Source organism: Acanthochromis polyacanthus, chromosome 11 (genome assembly GCF_021347895.1).
Source record: "Acanthochromis polyacanthus isolate Apoly-LR-REF ecotype Palm Island chromosome 11, KAUST_Apoly_ChrSc, whole genome shotgun sequence".
Classification (NCBI taxonomy): domain Eukaryota; kingdom Metazoa; phylum Chordata; class Actinopteri; family Pomacentridae; genus Acanthochromis; species Acanthochromis polyacanthus.
The window spans coordinates 5,980,332-5,996,366 of NC_067123.1; the positions used below are offsets into that span (position 1 = coordinate 5,980,332).

The following is a 16,035-nucleotide window of genomic DNA, read 5'->3' on the forward strand; positions in this document are numbered from 1 at the left end:
TGTCCACATTTTCAAAATTTTTGGGAAATTTTTGAACATTTTTTGGTGGAAAAAAGAAATGTTAAAAATGATTCTTAAGAAATCATAGCCTAGCCACGCTAGCCCCATGTTTCTGATGGCACAAGGGTCTAGGGAAGCTCGACAGGGAGGGAGGCGGGCTAAAAGGTTGTCTATCAAATCCCTCTGCAGCAATTGGGTAGGTATACAACCAATCAACGCAACGAATAGGCTGACGGAGTTTCGAGAGCACCGGCGGATTGTGGCTAAGTCCCATTAGCTTCCCAACCAGCGGAGCCAACTGGTATATTAAGGATTTGCCTTATCCCGTCGGCATAAGTCCAATTACGTCTTTCTTCTCAATGAAACACTTCAGTGCCGTCCTTTGTTTATCTTTCAAGTTGAATTTTAGCTTCAAATTTTTAAGGGCTGTGGCCAAAGCCGAGTCAAAAGATAACCGTTTATTGTGCGACGGTTGTTTCTGTCAGAATCGTCACGCCTCTGTCGTCACTTAGTTACGCCCGCCTTCTGACTCTACACTTCATGGTGATTGGTCCGGCCAGTTTTAGGAGAATCCAGCCTCGAGCCTTATGGAGGGTAACTAGACCCACCCTGGCAGAGAATTAAATTCGTTGCCGTGGGTTGTCTAGCGCTAGCCTAGCTTAGCTAGACTGTATTCCCGTTATAAGGGATATACGGGAATACGGTCTAGCCCTCCTCCATTGACACATTTTGACAGGTTTTCAAGCTCCGAGCGGATCAGACCGAACCAATCAGAGCACCAGAGGCGGGAGTTAACGATGCGACCGCAACAGAGCGAGGTTTCTCTCATGCGCTTTCCTCTGTTTTGCACGGGCTGAATTTGTCCTTAAAACCTCAACAAGAAGCAGCTCTTAAAGCTTTTCTTTTTAAAAAGGATGTATTTTTAATTCCGGCAGGCTGTTCGATAGAATGCGTAATGCTGCCCTCCACTGTTGAAAGGGAGAGCTTAGATTTTCCTCAGGACCCCTGTACGGCGAAGGAAGCTGTTAAAACTACAAAACATCATGGCGGAAAAGCAATTGTTAGGTCGCTTAGTGATTGCATCACACATGTGTTACGCTGATTGGCTCTCTCCAATTCAAGCTGTGATCGGTAGTCCCGCCTCTGGGCTAGATTTGGTTCAATGGAGCAGTTCCAGACTGACTTTATGTGTATTTGTAATACACAATATAAAGGCTGTCTGGTCCCCAGGCAAGTCTAGCGCGGCTAGGCTAAAGAAATCAGTCACTGGATTTTGGTTGATTTTTTTCTGAATGTTCTTAAAGAAAAATATTATAAGTTTTACTGATATATATGTAATCACTTTAGATATTTTTAGGATTTTTTTTTGGAAGATTTTTACTCATTTTTTGAAAATATTCACAAGAATCTTCTTGTCAAATTTGGGGAATTTTTAAAAATACAACTTTTAGGGGATTTTTTAAAAGGAATTATTGGAGTTTTCTTCCTGAAGATTTTGCAAATTTTCAGAAATTTGGGGAATTTTTTTGCTGAATTTTTGGATTTTTTTCAGACAAGGAAAAAATATTTTTTGGTGCCTGTAAATGAGGACAACAGGAGGGTTAATCATACATTTCTCTGAATTCCGTTTATTACAGTTGTTTTATTGTTAGATGGTTTTTAACTTCCTGAACTGCCAGCAGTGTTTGGGTGTTTTCCACTCTATGGAAACAGAATGACCATGGACAGACATAGAGAGAACTCAAAACTGTAGAGAGAAGGAGGAGGCAGACACAGAGAGACACAGTGCAGACTCAGATGACTTAGGTTGTTAGTAATGTTTACTGATGTTTACTGTTTACTGCAGCAGTTCAGCATCAGTTCTGAGGATTCTCTCTGATCAGCAGGTTTATATTGTAGTTGGTAGAAGGTCAGATTTCGATTACAGATCAATATGGAGACAACACGTCTGTTTAGTCGCGTCAGAACAGACGATATCTAACCCTGACCAGAGCAGAGTCCTACAGCGTCTGCCAGTCTGAAGATAATTTAGGATGATGACAGCTAACAGCTGCAAAGAAATACCTTGGAAAGAGTAATTTTTCCTTCACAACAGTTACATTACTTTATGCAGAAAAAGAAAAAAGAAAACCTGAATTTCTTTGATTATTTATTTTATCAAAGTTGAAAAAAAATGCAATCAACATGTAGCACATTTTCCCACAGGTGTTACCAATACTGGGAAAGTAATAATAGCTCTACATAGCGTACTACAGATATTTTACTACTTTTAACATATTTAATTAGGTTCCATACATGTCAACACTGCCTGCAGTTCAACCCAAATAATTCCCTATTTGTTGTCGTGTGAATGTTGGTCAAAGTTGGAGCTACTGATGTCTTCAGAGTTGCACCAAAAGGAGCAAATTTTAATTAATTTTTGAAACTGAACAAATTTCAAGGGAATGTTTTTGGTGAATTTTAAAATCACACATGAGGAATAAAGTGATTTTGATGAAGTTTTACAATTTTACGTATGGATTAAGTTCATTTTCCCAACAGGAATTCGTTGAGAGATGGTACCTTTTTAAAGTTGAAAATACGTTTACTCTTTGATTTTTTTTTTTTTTATAGTTTCTGGTTCAGATAAATGATGCAGTTTTGCAGATTTTTATAAAACAACAACATGAATTTCAAACTAGTTGGCAGGTTTTGCGGTTTCGATATTTAAACCACAGTTTGCAGCTCCAATCACCTCTGTAAATGCAAGAATTGTTTTCAAACTATTACCACATGAAATTAACAGCTGGGTATTTTAGTATTTGTACAAGTCAGAGATGCCAAAATCAGGGACAAAAACACGATTTCTCAGTAAGTAAACTGACGTAAATAAAACTGATGGTCATCAAACATCAGACATCAACTGAAACAGCTCCTTGTTTTTATTAAAGCATGTGAAAAATAACATTACATGCAGAATGTGGGCTCTTTAAAAGGATAGGATTCATATTTATGGCATTCATCTTCACAAAAATGTGAAATTACTCCCCTAAGTCTTAATAAAAGCTGAACCAGGTGTTGTGTTTTCAGAACTTACCTCTTGAATGATATTATCGGATTGGCCCTCCATCTTGGGTTTTTTAAGAGGAGACGTCATCGGATCCTGGAGAGCTTTGTACGTCAAAATCTGGAGCTCGTAATCCTTTAAAAAAGCAGAAAAAAAACTGAGGTAAGAAAAGTCAGAAACAGAAACGCTTTCCTGCGCTGTGGAGCTGAAAATGTGAACGTGTACCTTGACTGAATCGATGTAAGCCTTCGCATTTTTCTGGCAGTTTTCAATCTTGTCCTTGTTTTTCTCAATCTCTTCCAAGAGTTTCTGGAATAAATGTTAAAAAAAGACAAACTATAAACAAAAAGCAAAACCCCAAAGTCGTAATCCAAGCCAGTGAAGACAGGATCTTCACATCGACCACCAGAGGGCGCCGTGGCTGTTCCTTCACCCCTCACAGTCTTTTCTTTCCTCTTTCATACCTTCTCCTCTGCCAGCTGCTCCTTGAGGGCCTTGCTGTCTCCGATGGGCACCGCCTGGATCTTCTCCTGCCTCTTCCTCGCCTCTCCGAGCCACTGCATGAGCCACTCGTAGTTCCCTCGGTAGGAGTTCATGTTGCGTCCGAGCAGGTCGAGCTCTCGCTGCCGGAGGTCGATCTGGGCGAACACGGCCTGCCAGCGCTCCAGCAGGCCGCCCACCAGCTGCCGGTAGTGCTCCAGCTCGGCGTCTCGCTCGCTGTGGATCCTCGTCATCCTGTCGTTGATGGCCGACGCCGCCTTCAGCTCGCCCTGCAGCCGGTCGAACACCTCCTGGTCGGCCTCGGCTTCGGCCTGCATCGACTGTCGGGCAAAGGAGCAAAGGTCACGGTTCGTTCAGGACAAAACACCGAAGAAAGCTCTGTAAAGCTGCAGCGAATTTACCTTCAGCTGGCTGCGTTGAGCCTCCACCTCCTTCTCGTCAGCTGGAACTTTACTGACACCTCTCAGACGGGTTTCATAGTTCTTCAGGGTGTCTTCTGCGTCTTTAGTGTTTCTGATCACGACGTCAATCGTCTTCAACCTGAAAAACGACAGAAAAAGCACACTCACAGCTTAAAATCTGTGCTCGGAAAACCACAAAAAGATCTCATTTCTGGATTTGAGCATCCTCATCTCAATCCCACAGCAGAGAAATTTGACTGATGCAGCAGCAAAACAAATAAGAGCTGCATAAGAACCAATTCAAGTTGTCCAAACACTATAAAAACTATATAAATTCAGTGATTGCAGCTCCTTCAGTGTGAATATTTTCCTTTTTTCCCCTTTTCTTTGACAGTAAACTGAATATCTGATATTTTTCATCATTTTCTGACGGTTTTTCAGAGCAGTCGGTGATAGAAATAGTTGCAGTTCTGTTCCCAGTGCAGAAACTTCACCGTTAAATTCACATTTCTGGATGCGGAAATACCGATGCTGCACATATCAATGGTTTTGCACGGATTCATACTAATAGAGAAGTATTAATACTGCACAGATTTGTCCGTAAGGTTCTTGTAAATGTAGAAAAATGTATCTCAGTACTTTATTTTGAAGGAGGTTTTAGTTCTTAGCATTTCTATGGACAAGAAAGGAGGTGTGCCAGAGGAGTTATGAGCGACACAAAGCAGGAAAATACAAACAGTATTTTATTCTTTACATGTTTTATGCTCTTTCATACGTTGCCTACAGCTCAACTGAAAAGTTTCAGAACTTTGTTGCTCACAGTTGGAGCTACTAGCTGCTTCACAGTTGCGCTAAAAAGTGCAGAATTTTTAGTTTTTTTAAAAACCAGAATCTAGTTTACTTTTGGTGAACTTTTAAACCAGACACTTGGACAGATTTGGTTAATTTTCCAACAGAAAAACCTGCATAAATCGCTCTTTATTAGCATAGTATCTACACTTTTGTGAGCCTCATGTCTTTTATACTTCATGCTACACATGTGGATCGAACAAAAAACTAAAAACGCTCAACGTGCATGTATTTTTGTCACATTACACCAGGTTGGGAATCGAATAAAAGCGCTCTGCAGGCTGTAACTAAACAACAGATGGATGATGCAGCTGTTAAAGCAGAACTTTTAGCTAACATCGCTTTAAAATGATGCTTAGAAACAGGAAGGTCTCATTTTGTCCAAAGCCAAATCCTCATTTCCTCTACTGATAGGAAGGACTAAGACAAAGAAGGAACAACAATCAGAGATGTAGAAGCTGAGAAATAAGCAGGTTTAGATCCTCACTTGTCCAGGTAGACGGTGGAGAGGCCGTAGACGTGCTCCATCTTCTTCAGAGTCAGGTCCAGCTCGGAGCGAAGCATCGGAGCCGAGCTGGACTGTTGAGGAGACGCCAGAACCTCCTCCGTCTTCTCGGCAACCGAGTTCAGGTCCTTCTTCAGGCCCTCCAGCTCCGAATGGACTTTCTGTGGCACAGAAACGACAACTTTTACAACCTTTCACTGCATGTTTGAAGCTTCCTTGCCAACACAGTCGATGCTTAACTTGTCTCAGTGTTTATGTTCAGACGGAGTTTAAGGATGATTTAGCAAAGCTTCAAGCTCCTGAAAATCTGGGATTCTGGTCTGGGAACTTGAAAATTGATGTTCAGAGTAGAATATTTGGTAATGTGAAGCCTCTATAGATCCAGTCTGAAGCATTCTGAATGGCTTGAATTGTGGCCACAATAAAAAAATGAACATATTATTAGATAGATAATTACAGAGATATATTATTAGATAATTACATAGATGTATTATTAGATAATTACATAGATGTATTGTTAGATAATTACATAGATGTATTATTAGATAATTACATAGATGTATTGTTAGATAATTACATAGATGTATTGTTAGATAATTACATAGATGTATTATTAGATAATTACATAGATGTATTGTTAGATAATTACATAGATGTATTGTTAGATAATTACATAGATGTATTATTAGATAATTACATAGATGTATTGTTAGATAATTTACTATCCTGGTAACATCAGGATGGTTATGATCAACATGTTTTCTTCCAGCCCAATGCCAAACATTCTACATACACATTCATATGTAAATTCATCATGATTATACGATTATTACATGACTATACCTTTATTATATCTTTATTTTTAGCCTTATTGTACTTTTATAACTGCTTCTTTTAGCCTCATCTGGATCCAGTTGTTGTCACGCAAATTTCTAAAGTGAAGGATCAGTGAAGTTTATCTTATTAAACCCTAAAGTCTAACATTCATCTGTGTAGAATGGTCTAATGCACCTTTCAATCCTTCTGTTATTGGAAAAAACAGCTTTTTGACTCATTTGTGCTTCTTTAAACCAACTCCAGTCGTCTTAAGTGGCGCTAAGCGCTGGCATGCCCTTAAAGTTTTGACAAGAGAATGATTTTAGGGGAACATTTGCACAAAAGGAGGCGAGAACTGTGATTAAAATGGGTAATTCATGACAAAAAACAGCATTATTGCATGATCCAAACATTCATCAAAACTTTTCCTGGACTTTTTTTGAACTTGCTTCCAATAGTCAGTTTAATTTTGAAAACTGTAAGATGTAGATCGTAGAAAGTCAGGAGGAAAAGGCTGCTCGAAATGCAAAATTTCTGGTTTACACCCTCCATGGAGTTTGACGAGGCTAATGCTAGCTACAGACATTAAAGCTAACGGGTAAATTCCCACCTTCAGCTCATAATTAAGGCTGAACAACACATTTTCCCCGTCATTTATCATCTAGACTGGTTTATGCTTTTCATTTTTGTAACTGTTAAGTCCTATTAGCGTTGCATCTTGTGCCAAATCCTCCATTTTGTTTCCGTCTGTTTCCCCATTAGATCACATGTGGTGCTGCTCTGCTCCTTCTGGTTTGATAGCATTATTCTGTAACATGTGATGCACCTTTATTTTCAGATTTTGTAGTTTGTGCATGCCTCAGAAAGAAGATTATCTGTGAAGTTTCAACTAATGAGAAAATCTGCTGGATGTTGAAACTCTTGTGCATCTTAAGTTGAGTCTCTAGAGGTTCCACCCACACATGAAACTATTGTGTTAAGTTTTATTCTTCCACGTATTTAACAGCACCCACCGGCCTTGTTTTCTTTTGCATTTTTGCCTCCTTTGTTTGTCAGTTTTATTACCAAGCGATAAATAACTTCACTAATCCTTTAGCATCTGGTTTCCATCTTGCGTCCCACATTCCTGGCTGAGCTGGGAAGAGTTTAATTTAGGTTATTCCCGTCCCGTCTTTGTGCGTTTCGATTTTTTTACCATTTGCTCGGCCGTCTTCATGGCGCAGGCTTTCAGCGGCTCTTTGTCCACCGGCTGCCGGAGACGAGTCACCGTTCGATTCTCGCAGCCTTCAAGCTTCAAACGAAGGTCCTTGATCTTCGTCAGGTAGGTTTTACAGACAGACTCGTCCTGCTCACCTGGTTGGAACGAAACACATCGGAATGGAAACAAATTCTGGAAAATGAGTGCTGTTCTGCAAATACGATACAACTTACAAAGCTGCAGGATTAGTTTTAGGATTATTTTACAGAATTAACTGTATTCTACTGCAGTTTTTTCTTTAACTGAAACCCCAAAAATCCAAAATATTTTAATTTCATTAAACTACCAGAGCTTTAGCACGATTACCATCCATGATTTATGTTTCTGTCGTATTTCACAATCTGTGTTGACTATTTCATGCTCATTTCTGAAGTGTTAAATCATCGGCTGATTGATTTCTTCATTCACTGATTAATTCCAGGAATCAGCTGCCATTAAAACTCATGCACAGAGACACAAATGATGCAAGTGAAGTTAGGATGAATCCAAATGTCTATGAGGACGATGATGGAGTTAATGCATGAAGTGAAACGACAACAAAGCAGCCCTCAGTGCACAGACACACACTTTAATTCAGCCAATCAGAAGCTGCGACTGAAACCTCCTTACCTGCTCTGGGAGGCGCAAAGCCTGCAAACAACAGTCAACTTATGAGCAAATGATCGGATTTCAACTCAAAATGCAGGAGAAATGAGACAATGTTGAACCAAAAATGGGTGTAGAAGTGTTTCCGGTTGTGTTTTGGTGAGATTTATGCACACTGAACCCACCTTGCTCTGCAGAGGTGACCATGGTGTGGTAGTGCTGGTTGGCTCGGTTGTAGTTGGACTCCACCTGCATTCGGTCCTCGGCTCCAAACATCTGGGAGTCCTGACTGTCTCTCAGGAAGTCCTGGTAGTGCTGCTCCAGGTTCCTCAGCGCCAGCCGGTACTCCTCCACCCTCAGGGTCTTAAACTGGAGATGGAGATCCAACATTAAGAGCAGCAGCTCGGTGTAGCTGCTAAGAACTGAGCAACACAGGCGGAGGTCTTAAAACCTCTAGTGGGACCAATCAGTGTTTCTGTGAAATATCTTCCACGTTCTGGAGACTCTAAGCAATGTCTACATATAGGAGAATGTGTATAATGTTACTACTTATGCATAATTCTTGTTTATTTCAGATTTTTCTACTAAGGTTTTGGCCTGTTTTGCTGCTGTAACACTGCAAACTTCCCCACTACAGGACAAATGAAGGCGTTTTTTAACTTAAGTCAGATGTTTTTCAAAAGAATGTTCAAAATAGATCCACCAGAGGCTTCGATATCTTGATCTGTTTCTCCTCGTACGGCTGTTTAACCCTGAATTCCTCTGTTTTATTAAACCTTACATGCTCCAGTGATTGAACCCTACACTCGTCTATGACAGCGTCAAAAAGTGACCTGTATAAGAATCAAAGTGTCTTTATGTCATTTTTTGGTCATTTTGGTTTAGAATAATCATTTGTATTATTGCTTGTATTATATTTTTGTCCACACAAGAAAGATTTCATGATTGAAATATGTTTTCTTTTCACTTTCTAACAGATTTTGAACGTTTTAATGACTGGAAGAGAAGAATATTACACAGAACAGCAACAGAACAATGTCAACATCCATTTTTTTTACATTTTTCCACGTTTTTTTCCAGCTGTTGCTGCTCTCCATCTCTCCATCACCTCTTGGATGATATTATCAGTGATAAAGAGTTTGGGGTAGTGTTACAAATATTACATCTTTAAAAGTATGAATGACATCAACAACATGTTTGTTGAGGAATAACTGGAATATGAAATGATAAAAACCTTTCATTGCAAGAAAACGTCTTCATCGGGTCATTTCTGACCCACTTATGCATCTGAGGGTTAATAATATTAGTCTGTAAAGAATGGAGAAGATCATTTTATTGGCTTTGCTGCTGCTGTACACACGCTGGATAATTACGCCTGAAAATGATACCACTTTATCTTAATTACCTCAGACAATAAACGTTAGCAGGTTTGTAAAGTTATTGAGGGGAAACAATAAATGTGTACATGTATTACTGACCTATAAAAGCTACTTTACTGTTAAAATTTTAGTAGAAATCAACAGAAATGATCAGTTTTTCCTGCTGAAGTCAGTTTCTGGCTCGATGCCTCTTTTCTATCAGCAGCGTGGGAATCCGTCGCAGCATGTAACATCACAGTTCACAGAATTTGAGCTTTAACTTGCTGCCAGCACATGAAGTCGCCAAGCAACTCACTGCACTTTTCTGTAGCTCCAAACTGTTGCTTCAGGTCTAACCAATGGAAATAACAGGATTTAAGAAGCAGCTGTTTGAAGGATGACGACAAAATAAGAACCGACAGTCAAAAAAATGTTTTCAAGATAGTCTCAAGTCTCGGAACGTTCCTGTAACGTGACACATAAACAAAAGCAGAACATTTTGCCTGCAGTATTCTTGAGATGTTCATAGGATGCTGAGAAAGTTCTTCTATAAAAAACAGTGATGACAAAGAATGTTCCTGCCACAACATTAGCAAAATGCTTTAAGGATTGTCGTGAGGAAGAACATTTTGGGAACTAAAGTGAGACTTCCCCCGGAAAATATTTTTAGAAATTTGCGGAACTTCCAATAAAAAAAAAAAGCCTTGATCTGTTGTTTTTTGGTTGCTAAGTCTTTTGTAACTTGAGAAGAAGTCCAGCTGCCTCCAACTGGTATTTAAAGATTTTGTAGCGATTTCATAACTTTTTTGTTGGTCGAAACGCCTCTGGTGGTGCATTTCCTGCTGTACTTTGTGTCGTTACCATGGTGATGTTCCAGGTGTTGATCATGTGGACGTCTCTCATCAGGTATTGCCATGACAACAGGCTCTTCATGTCCACAAACATTGTCTGCCACATGGTCTGCAGCCGCTGGAGGTTTCCGTCCAGCCTGAGGGAGGGAAGGAGGAGGTTAGTCGGCTGTCCAGGTGAGTTCAGGTGTCAGGACTAAGATTTTAAAAGTGTGAGTTTACCCGGCGACACTGTTCACTGCGTCCTTATTGGTCGGAGGAACCAGGAAGCAGATGGACGGGACGGACGCCTCGCTGCCTTTATCGTTCAAGACTTTCCACTTGTAGGGCTGAGAGTTGTTCAGCAGAGCGCATTCGTCTCCTCTGTGGACGGTGATCTGGAGGAAGATACAACTCTATCTTATCTATTTTTATTATTATATACCAGTTTACAGTTACCACCGGTATTTTAGAGTCTCACCTCCATCTGCTTGAAGTCACAAACCGCCTGGATCGGCTGTTTTCCTTTCACTGACGTCGCAGGGTTTCGTGGTTTCAGCTGGATGACGGTCTTGGCTCTCCTCTTCAGGCCTTCCAGGTGAGTCTTAAACTCATTCAGCTGCTCTTTCTCATCCTGTGGACAACACACAGGTGTAGGTAGGTTTAATTCCCACCTTTTCAAACTCAGAACAACTTCTGGTTGTTGTGCAGCTTCACATTAAAGCGTGGTATTTTCATTTGCGTAGCGCCTCATTACAGGTAATATGTTGTACAAAGGAACATAAAACACTGGTTCAGAATCCAACTTTCCAGCTTTACATGAATAAAACAACAGTAAATGAACTAACGGCTGCGTCCTGCAGCAGATCTTCCAGCCGGGTGACCGTGATGGATCGGTCACACGTGTACTTCCTCTTCATGGTGTCCTGCATCTTTTTGATTTTGTCCTCCGCCTCTTTAACATCTGAGAAAAACTAGATGAAGAAGAAAGCGAAGAAGTTAAATTGTAGTGGTGTTGCTTTGCATAAAGAGGCAGCAGAAAGTTAACTCTGTGTGATCACATTAACCCTCTGAACTACAAAGCCAGCAAACAGATTTGGTTTAAATTAAAGCATTTGTCAGAGCTGGTAGGACTTTATTTTGCAGTCAAAAATGAGCCTACAGAGACGAAAACTGCGACAGGAGTTAAAAAAAACACCCAGAAGCTCCCTGGAGTTCAGAGGGTTGTGTCATAAAGTCTTGGGGAATAATCTAAACAAACCTGGAAGTAGTTGGTGTTTTCCTTCAGGTGGGTTTCGATGCAGCAGCACAGCTGGAGGATCCAACTCCACTGAGTCTGCAGGGCTGCAGTAAACGCCTGACATGAGGAGAAAACAGTCATTTATGTCTAAATGAAAACGTCCACAAAGCGACGATTTGTGTGTTAACTGTGGTCCAACCTCCACAGTCTTCCTGGCCGGGTGTCCGTCCCTCAGCAGTTTGTCTCCTGTGGCCTGGACGCCGTTCGTCTTCTTCTCCCTGAGCTCCAACTCTCTCATCAAACCCTGGAAACAACGACCACAGTTACATCATCATCTTCACCAGCATCACATTTAAACCCATGAGGACGTTTCTCCGCCGCCGTACCGAGTAGTTTTCCTTCTTGGCGGCCATGTTGGTGTTTCGGTCGCTCCAGTCGTAGTTCACCTCCTCCTCCTCCTTCTCGTTCAGCCACATCAGCTCTTTGGTTGCCGCGGTGACGAAGGCGTGGAGCTGGTCCAGGTAGCGGAGGCGAGCCTTCGAGGAGTTCTGCAGCGGGACGGATGTCACATTAAGAAAAGTGGTTCGGGGGATGACATTCATTAAGGTAAAATCTGCCTCATATGTTGTTAGATTTTAACATGAAGACAACATAGAAGCAGCTTTGCTCATGTAACACCAACATCTAGACATCTCCTACCAATGAGTCCACATCCACATTTAGTCAAAATATATAAAAACTAGAACTTTGTCTTGTCATATTTGCCAACACATCAATTTCTACTGACGTTAGAGCCTCAAAAGTTGGTGAAATGTCGACCAAAGTCTGTATTTTAGTAGAAATATGGATCCATCCATTTATACATACACTTAGAGGATCATTCTGGAGACACAGTACCATCCTAGATTGAAGATTCTGCACTTTCTTCCATTTCCAAGAGTCAATAATTAAACATTTAACTTCTGCTGTAGTCATTCAATCATTTGGATCTATTGGAAACTATTCTGTCTGTGTCTTCACCAAGTTTCATGGCTTTGGGAGTGATATTTCTGTAGATATCGAAGCCTTACAATGGCTTCCTAACCAGGATGTTTTTAGTTGAGAGTGAAATTACAAAAAATATTTAACAAAACTTCGATTTAGCTCCCAAATAACAGATAAAAATAACTGAAGAAAATAGGAAATGGTGCTATGTCAAATTTCTTGGATTCTGTCTGACTTAAAACGGACGGATCCACCAGCTTTATCATCTATTTTATTCTTAATTACATCATAATTTACAAAATGCACATCATGCTGTGTTACAACCCGGTCTCACGGGGATTCGTGAAACTGTCACGTAAGTTTTAGTTTCGGTTTCGTGCGCACCAACACGATTTCGTCATGTTTTTCGTGCCGCTCACCACGAAATGTTTTTCGCTGTGGTAATCACATCTGAAAGTGGTTTATACCGGCGGATTCATGACGATCTAAGCTGTCCATCGGCGTATACTGCTTGTGTGATTGCGTTTGCGGCCGCCGGCCGCTGGACATTCTTGAAATTCCTATGCAAATTGGTAAGTGTACCACCGGCTTATGGTTAGGTTATGGTTAGGTTATGGTTAGGGTTATGGTTAGGGTTATGTTTAGGGACGATGTCATGCAAAATATAGCGTTGGATTCGCCACGGTTTTACATTAAAAATATAATATACACATTCTTTTGAAATACGTTCTGAGTGGCACGAAAAGTCCGCCGTTTAAAATACATTGGTGCGCATTTCGTGGTGAGCGGCACGAAAAACATGACGAAATCGTGTTGGTGCACACGAAACCGAAACTAAAACTTACGTGACAGTTTCACGAATCCTCGTGAGATCGGGCTGTGTGTTAAATGAAAATTGAAACTAGTGATTCAGACTATAAAATCGTTAGGAAAAAGTTTACTGAGGTAATAAATCAGGTCATTTTCTCATCGACTTCTGTACAATCTGACGTCTTTTTGCAACCAGAGGCATCCCCTCCTGCTGGCTGTAGACAAGAATGCAGGTTTAAGGATTTATTTTTCACTTAGGAGACAACATCCATCTTTTATATACAGTGTAAGGTCTCAATAGGGTGTAAGTCAAATGAAGAGTGTGAAAAAAATACCAGGATGTTGAACTACAGCTGGTCGCAGTTTGGAGGCAAATGTGGTTTTCTGCTGGTTTGACCCACAATGTACTGTGCAGTAGATGATATATTACAGTGTCTGTCATGAATGTATGGAAACCTCATGTATCAGTACATACTGAAAGGAAAGAGAGTGCAGTGTTTCCCCACTTTAGCACATTTTTTCTAGCTCACCAGCAGTTTGCCGTATTGCAGCTCCAGTTTTCCCAGATAGTCTCTGTAGGCGGCTTTACTGACCGGAGAGATCTGACTCTGGAGGAAATAACACACATTGGAAACATTAATTAATCAATTTTGCACTGTGAGAAATAACAAGCTGATTTGTCTTCTCTAATGAAGAAAAAAAAACCATGATTTTCCATGATTTTGGTTTTAATACCATGAAAACCAAAATAAGGCTTCCTTCTGTTTCAGTGACTAAATATCCATGTATTTAGTTTGAACACCATCAGACATCCTCCCTGCTACTAGCTTGATAATCAGTTCTAACTTATGTACCCCAACAGTGACTCAGACATCTGGAACCAGGCTAACATTCTGCTGCCAACGGTCTGGTTCTCCTCCCTGCCCCATTTAAAATTCCTTCCTACCTCGTCAGCCTTGGCCCTCTCGATCTTGGAGCGGAACTCCTCCACGGACTGGTGCAGGCCTCGGTGGCTGCCCAGCTGGGACTCCACGGTGGGCAGGTCGGAGCCCCACTCTCCGTCGTCCACCCGCCGCTGGTTCTCCTCCACCCAGCCCAGCAGGTCCTGGATGTAGCGCATCGTCACCTCGTCCAGCTCGGGCCGGGCCCTGAGCGGCGCCTGCTGCAGGACCTGGGCGCTGTGGACCTGAGTCATGTGGGACTGAGTCATGTGGGACTGAGTCATGTGGGTCTGAGTCATGGGGATCTGCTGGGTGGTCACGCCGGACTTGAGGCGCAGGTTGTACTCGCTGCGGAGGTTCACCAGTCGCTCATGGAGACGATAAACTCTACAGACGGAAACAGTCCAAATATGATGAGCGTCAGTCAGTGCTGGAATCGTAGGAGGTTCAGAAATCAATTGAACTTCTCTGGTAGGTTCAAGAACCAACTTCTCTAGAAGGTTCAAGAACCAACTTCACTAGAAGGTTCAATAACTAACTGGATTTCTCCAATAGGTTCAAGAACCAACTTCTCTAGAAGGTTCAAGAACCAACTTCTCTAGAAGGTTCAAGAACCAACTTCACTAGAAGGTTCAATAACTAACTGGATTTGTCTAGTAGGTTCAAGAACCAACTGGATTTCTCCAATAGGTTCAAGAACCAACTTCTCTAGTGGGTTCAAGAACCAACTGGATTTCTCCAATAGGTTCAAGAACCAACTTCTCTAGTGGGTTCAAGAACCAACTTCACGAGAAGGTTCAAGAACCAACTTCTCTGGTAGGTCCAAGAACCAACTGGATTTCTCCAATAGGTTCAAGAACCAACCAGATTTGTTTAGTAGGTTCAAGAACCAACCAGATTTGTTTAGTAGGTTCAAGAACCAACATCTCTAGTAGGTTCAAGAACCAACTGTGTTTCTCTAGTAGTTTCAAGAAACAACTTCTCTGGTAAGTTCGGTTGATTGCTACTGAAGCTCCTACGATTAGCCTGACCTGGATGACTTAGAATCTAAACAGACTCAGTGCTGGAATGTTTAAACATTCATAATGTTTTTAAATATTTAGGTAATTTATTGCTTCCACAATCTCAAATTGTAGGACTTGCTTGTTTTATGTTACTGTAAAATGAATGTCTGTTTTCTTTTGAACTGTTTGTTGCTTAAAACAAGTCATTTGAATGAATGTAGAAATAATCAAAAGTTTTGTGGATCATGTAAATTCAACATTACAGCTACTCTCACTGATGCTGCTTACTGATGATTCATTAGTGCTTTAACAGTACAGTTGTTGGTTTTATTTTTGATTCATTTTACAGAGGGAAAATCTAATTAAGAAATAACAATGCTTCATTTTTTTTCTGTCCCTTTAATTTTAAACTTCACTTTGCTTTTAAGGAAACACACTGAGTGCAGGATTTTTGACAGTATTTGTACTGTCTTTACTTGTTTTCCTCCTTTACTTAGACTTTGTCCTGTAACTAAGAAACTACATTTATGTGTTAATTTATGGTGAAAAACAAAGACAATCCCTCTACTATTTGGCACTAAAAATGCAACCTTTCTGTTAATTAATGATGACCTACAGTGACAATAACCTGCTTTTAAAAAAAATAAGACAGTTTAAATAAATGTTTTTCACATTTCTGATAGTTTTTTCTTTGAAACCTCTAATTTATTTCAAGCTTGCTGATTCATTGTATTCTAAACAAACAAACAGAAACAAAAACAGTTACATTACATAAAAATGAAACTCCAAAATGAAAATAAACAAACACACTTGTGAATCACACACTGCAGCCAATTACAGTTAAAATATATAACTGTTAATATTCTTATATTTCATAGTGATTATGTGATGAATACTCGCTGGATCTTCT

The 16,035-nt window shown here is 40.5% G+C and overlaps 1 protein-coding gene across 14 annotated transcripts in view; it reads right to left on the reverse strand.

Moving 5' to 3' along the window:
• The window catches only part of pleca (plectin a), a 192,656-nt gene that overhangs the window by 16,455 nt on the left and 160,166 nt on the right, over nt 1–16,035 (reverse strand). For 11 of the 14 annotated variants that reach the window (XM_051955504.1, XM_051955501.1, XM_051955497.1 and 8 more), the window contains 17 exons: nt 14,127–14,508; nt 13,711–13,788; nt 11,773–11,934; nt 11,586–11,690; nt 11,408–11,503; nt 10,995–11,120; nt 10,628–10,780; nt 10,390–10,544; nt 10,181–10,307; nt 8,147–8,330; nt 7,986–8,006; nt 7,314–7,471; nt 5,285–5,463; nt 3,949–4,087; nt 3,511–3,867; nt 3,272–3,355; nt 3,077–3,181 (listed from right to left, as the gene is read on the reverse strand). In XM_051955504.1, the coding sequence (XP_051811464.1) occupies nt 3,077–3,181; nt 3,272–3,355; nt 3,511–3,867; nt 3,949–4,087; nt 5,285–5,463; nt 7,314–7,471; nt 7,986–8,006; nt 8,147–8,330; nt 10,181–10,307; nt 10,390–10,544; nt 10,628–10,780; nt 10,995–11,120; nt 11,408–11,503; nt 11,586–11,690; nt 11,773–11,934; nt 13,711–13,788; nt 14,127–14,508 (2,611 nt within the window). The remainder of the gene's footprint in view (nt 1–3,076; nt 3,182–3,271; nt 3,356–3,510; nt 3,868–3,948; nt 4,088–5,284; nt 5,464–7,313; nt 7,472–7,985; nt 8,007–8,146; nt 8,331–10,180; nt 10,308–10,389; nt 10,545–10,627; nt 10,781–10,994; nt 11,121–11,407; nt 11,504–11,585; nt 11,691–11,772; nt 11,935–13,710; nt 13,789–14,126; nt 14,509–16,035) is intronic. The other 3 variants (XM_051955506.1, XM_051955503.1, XM_051955499.1) reach the window with 1 other exon arrangement.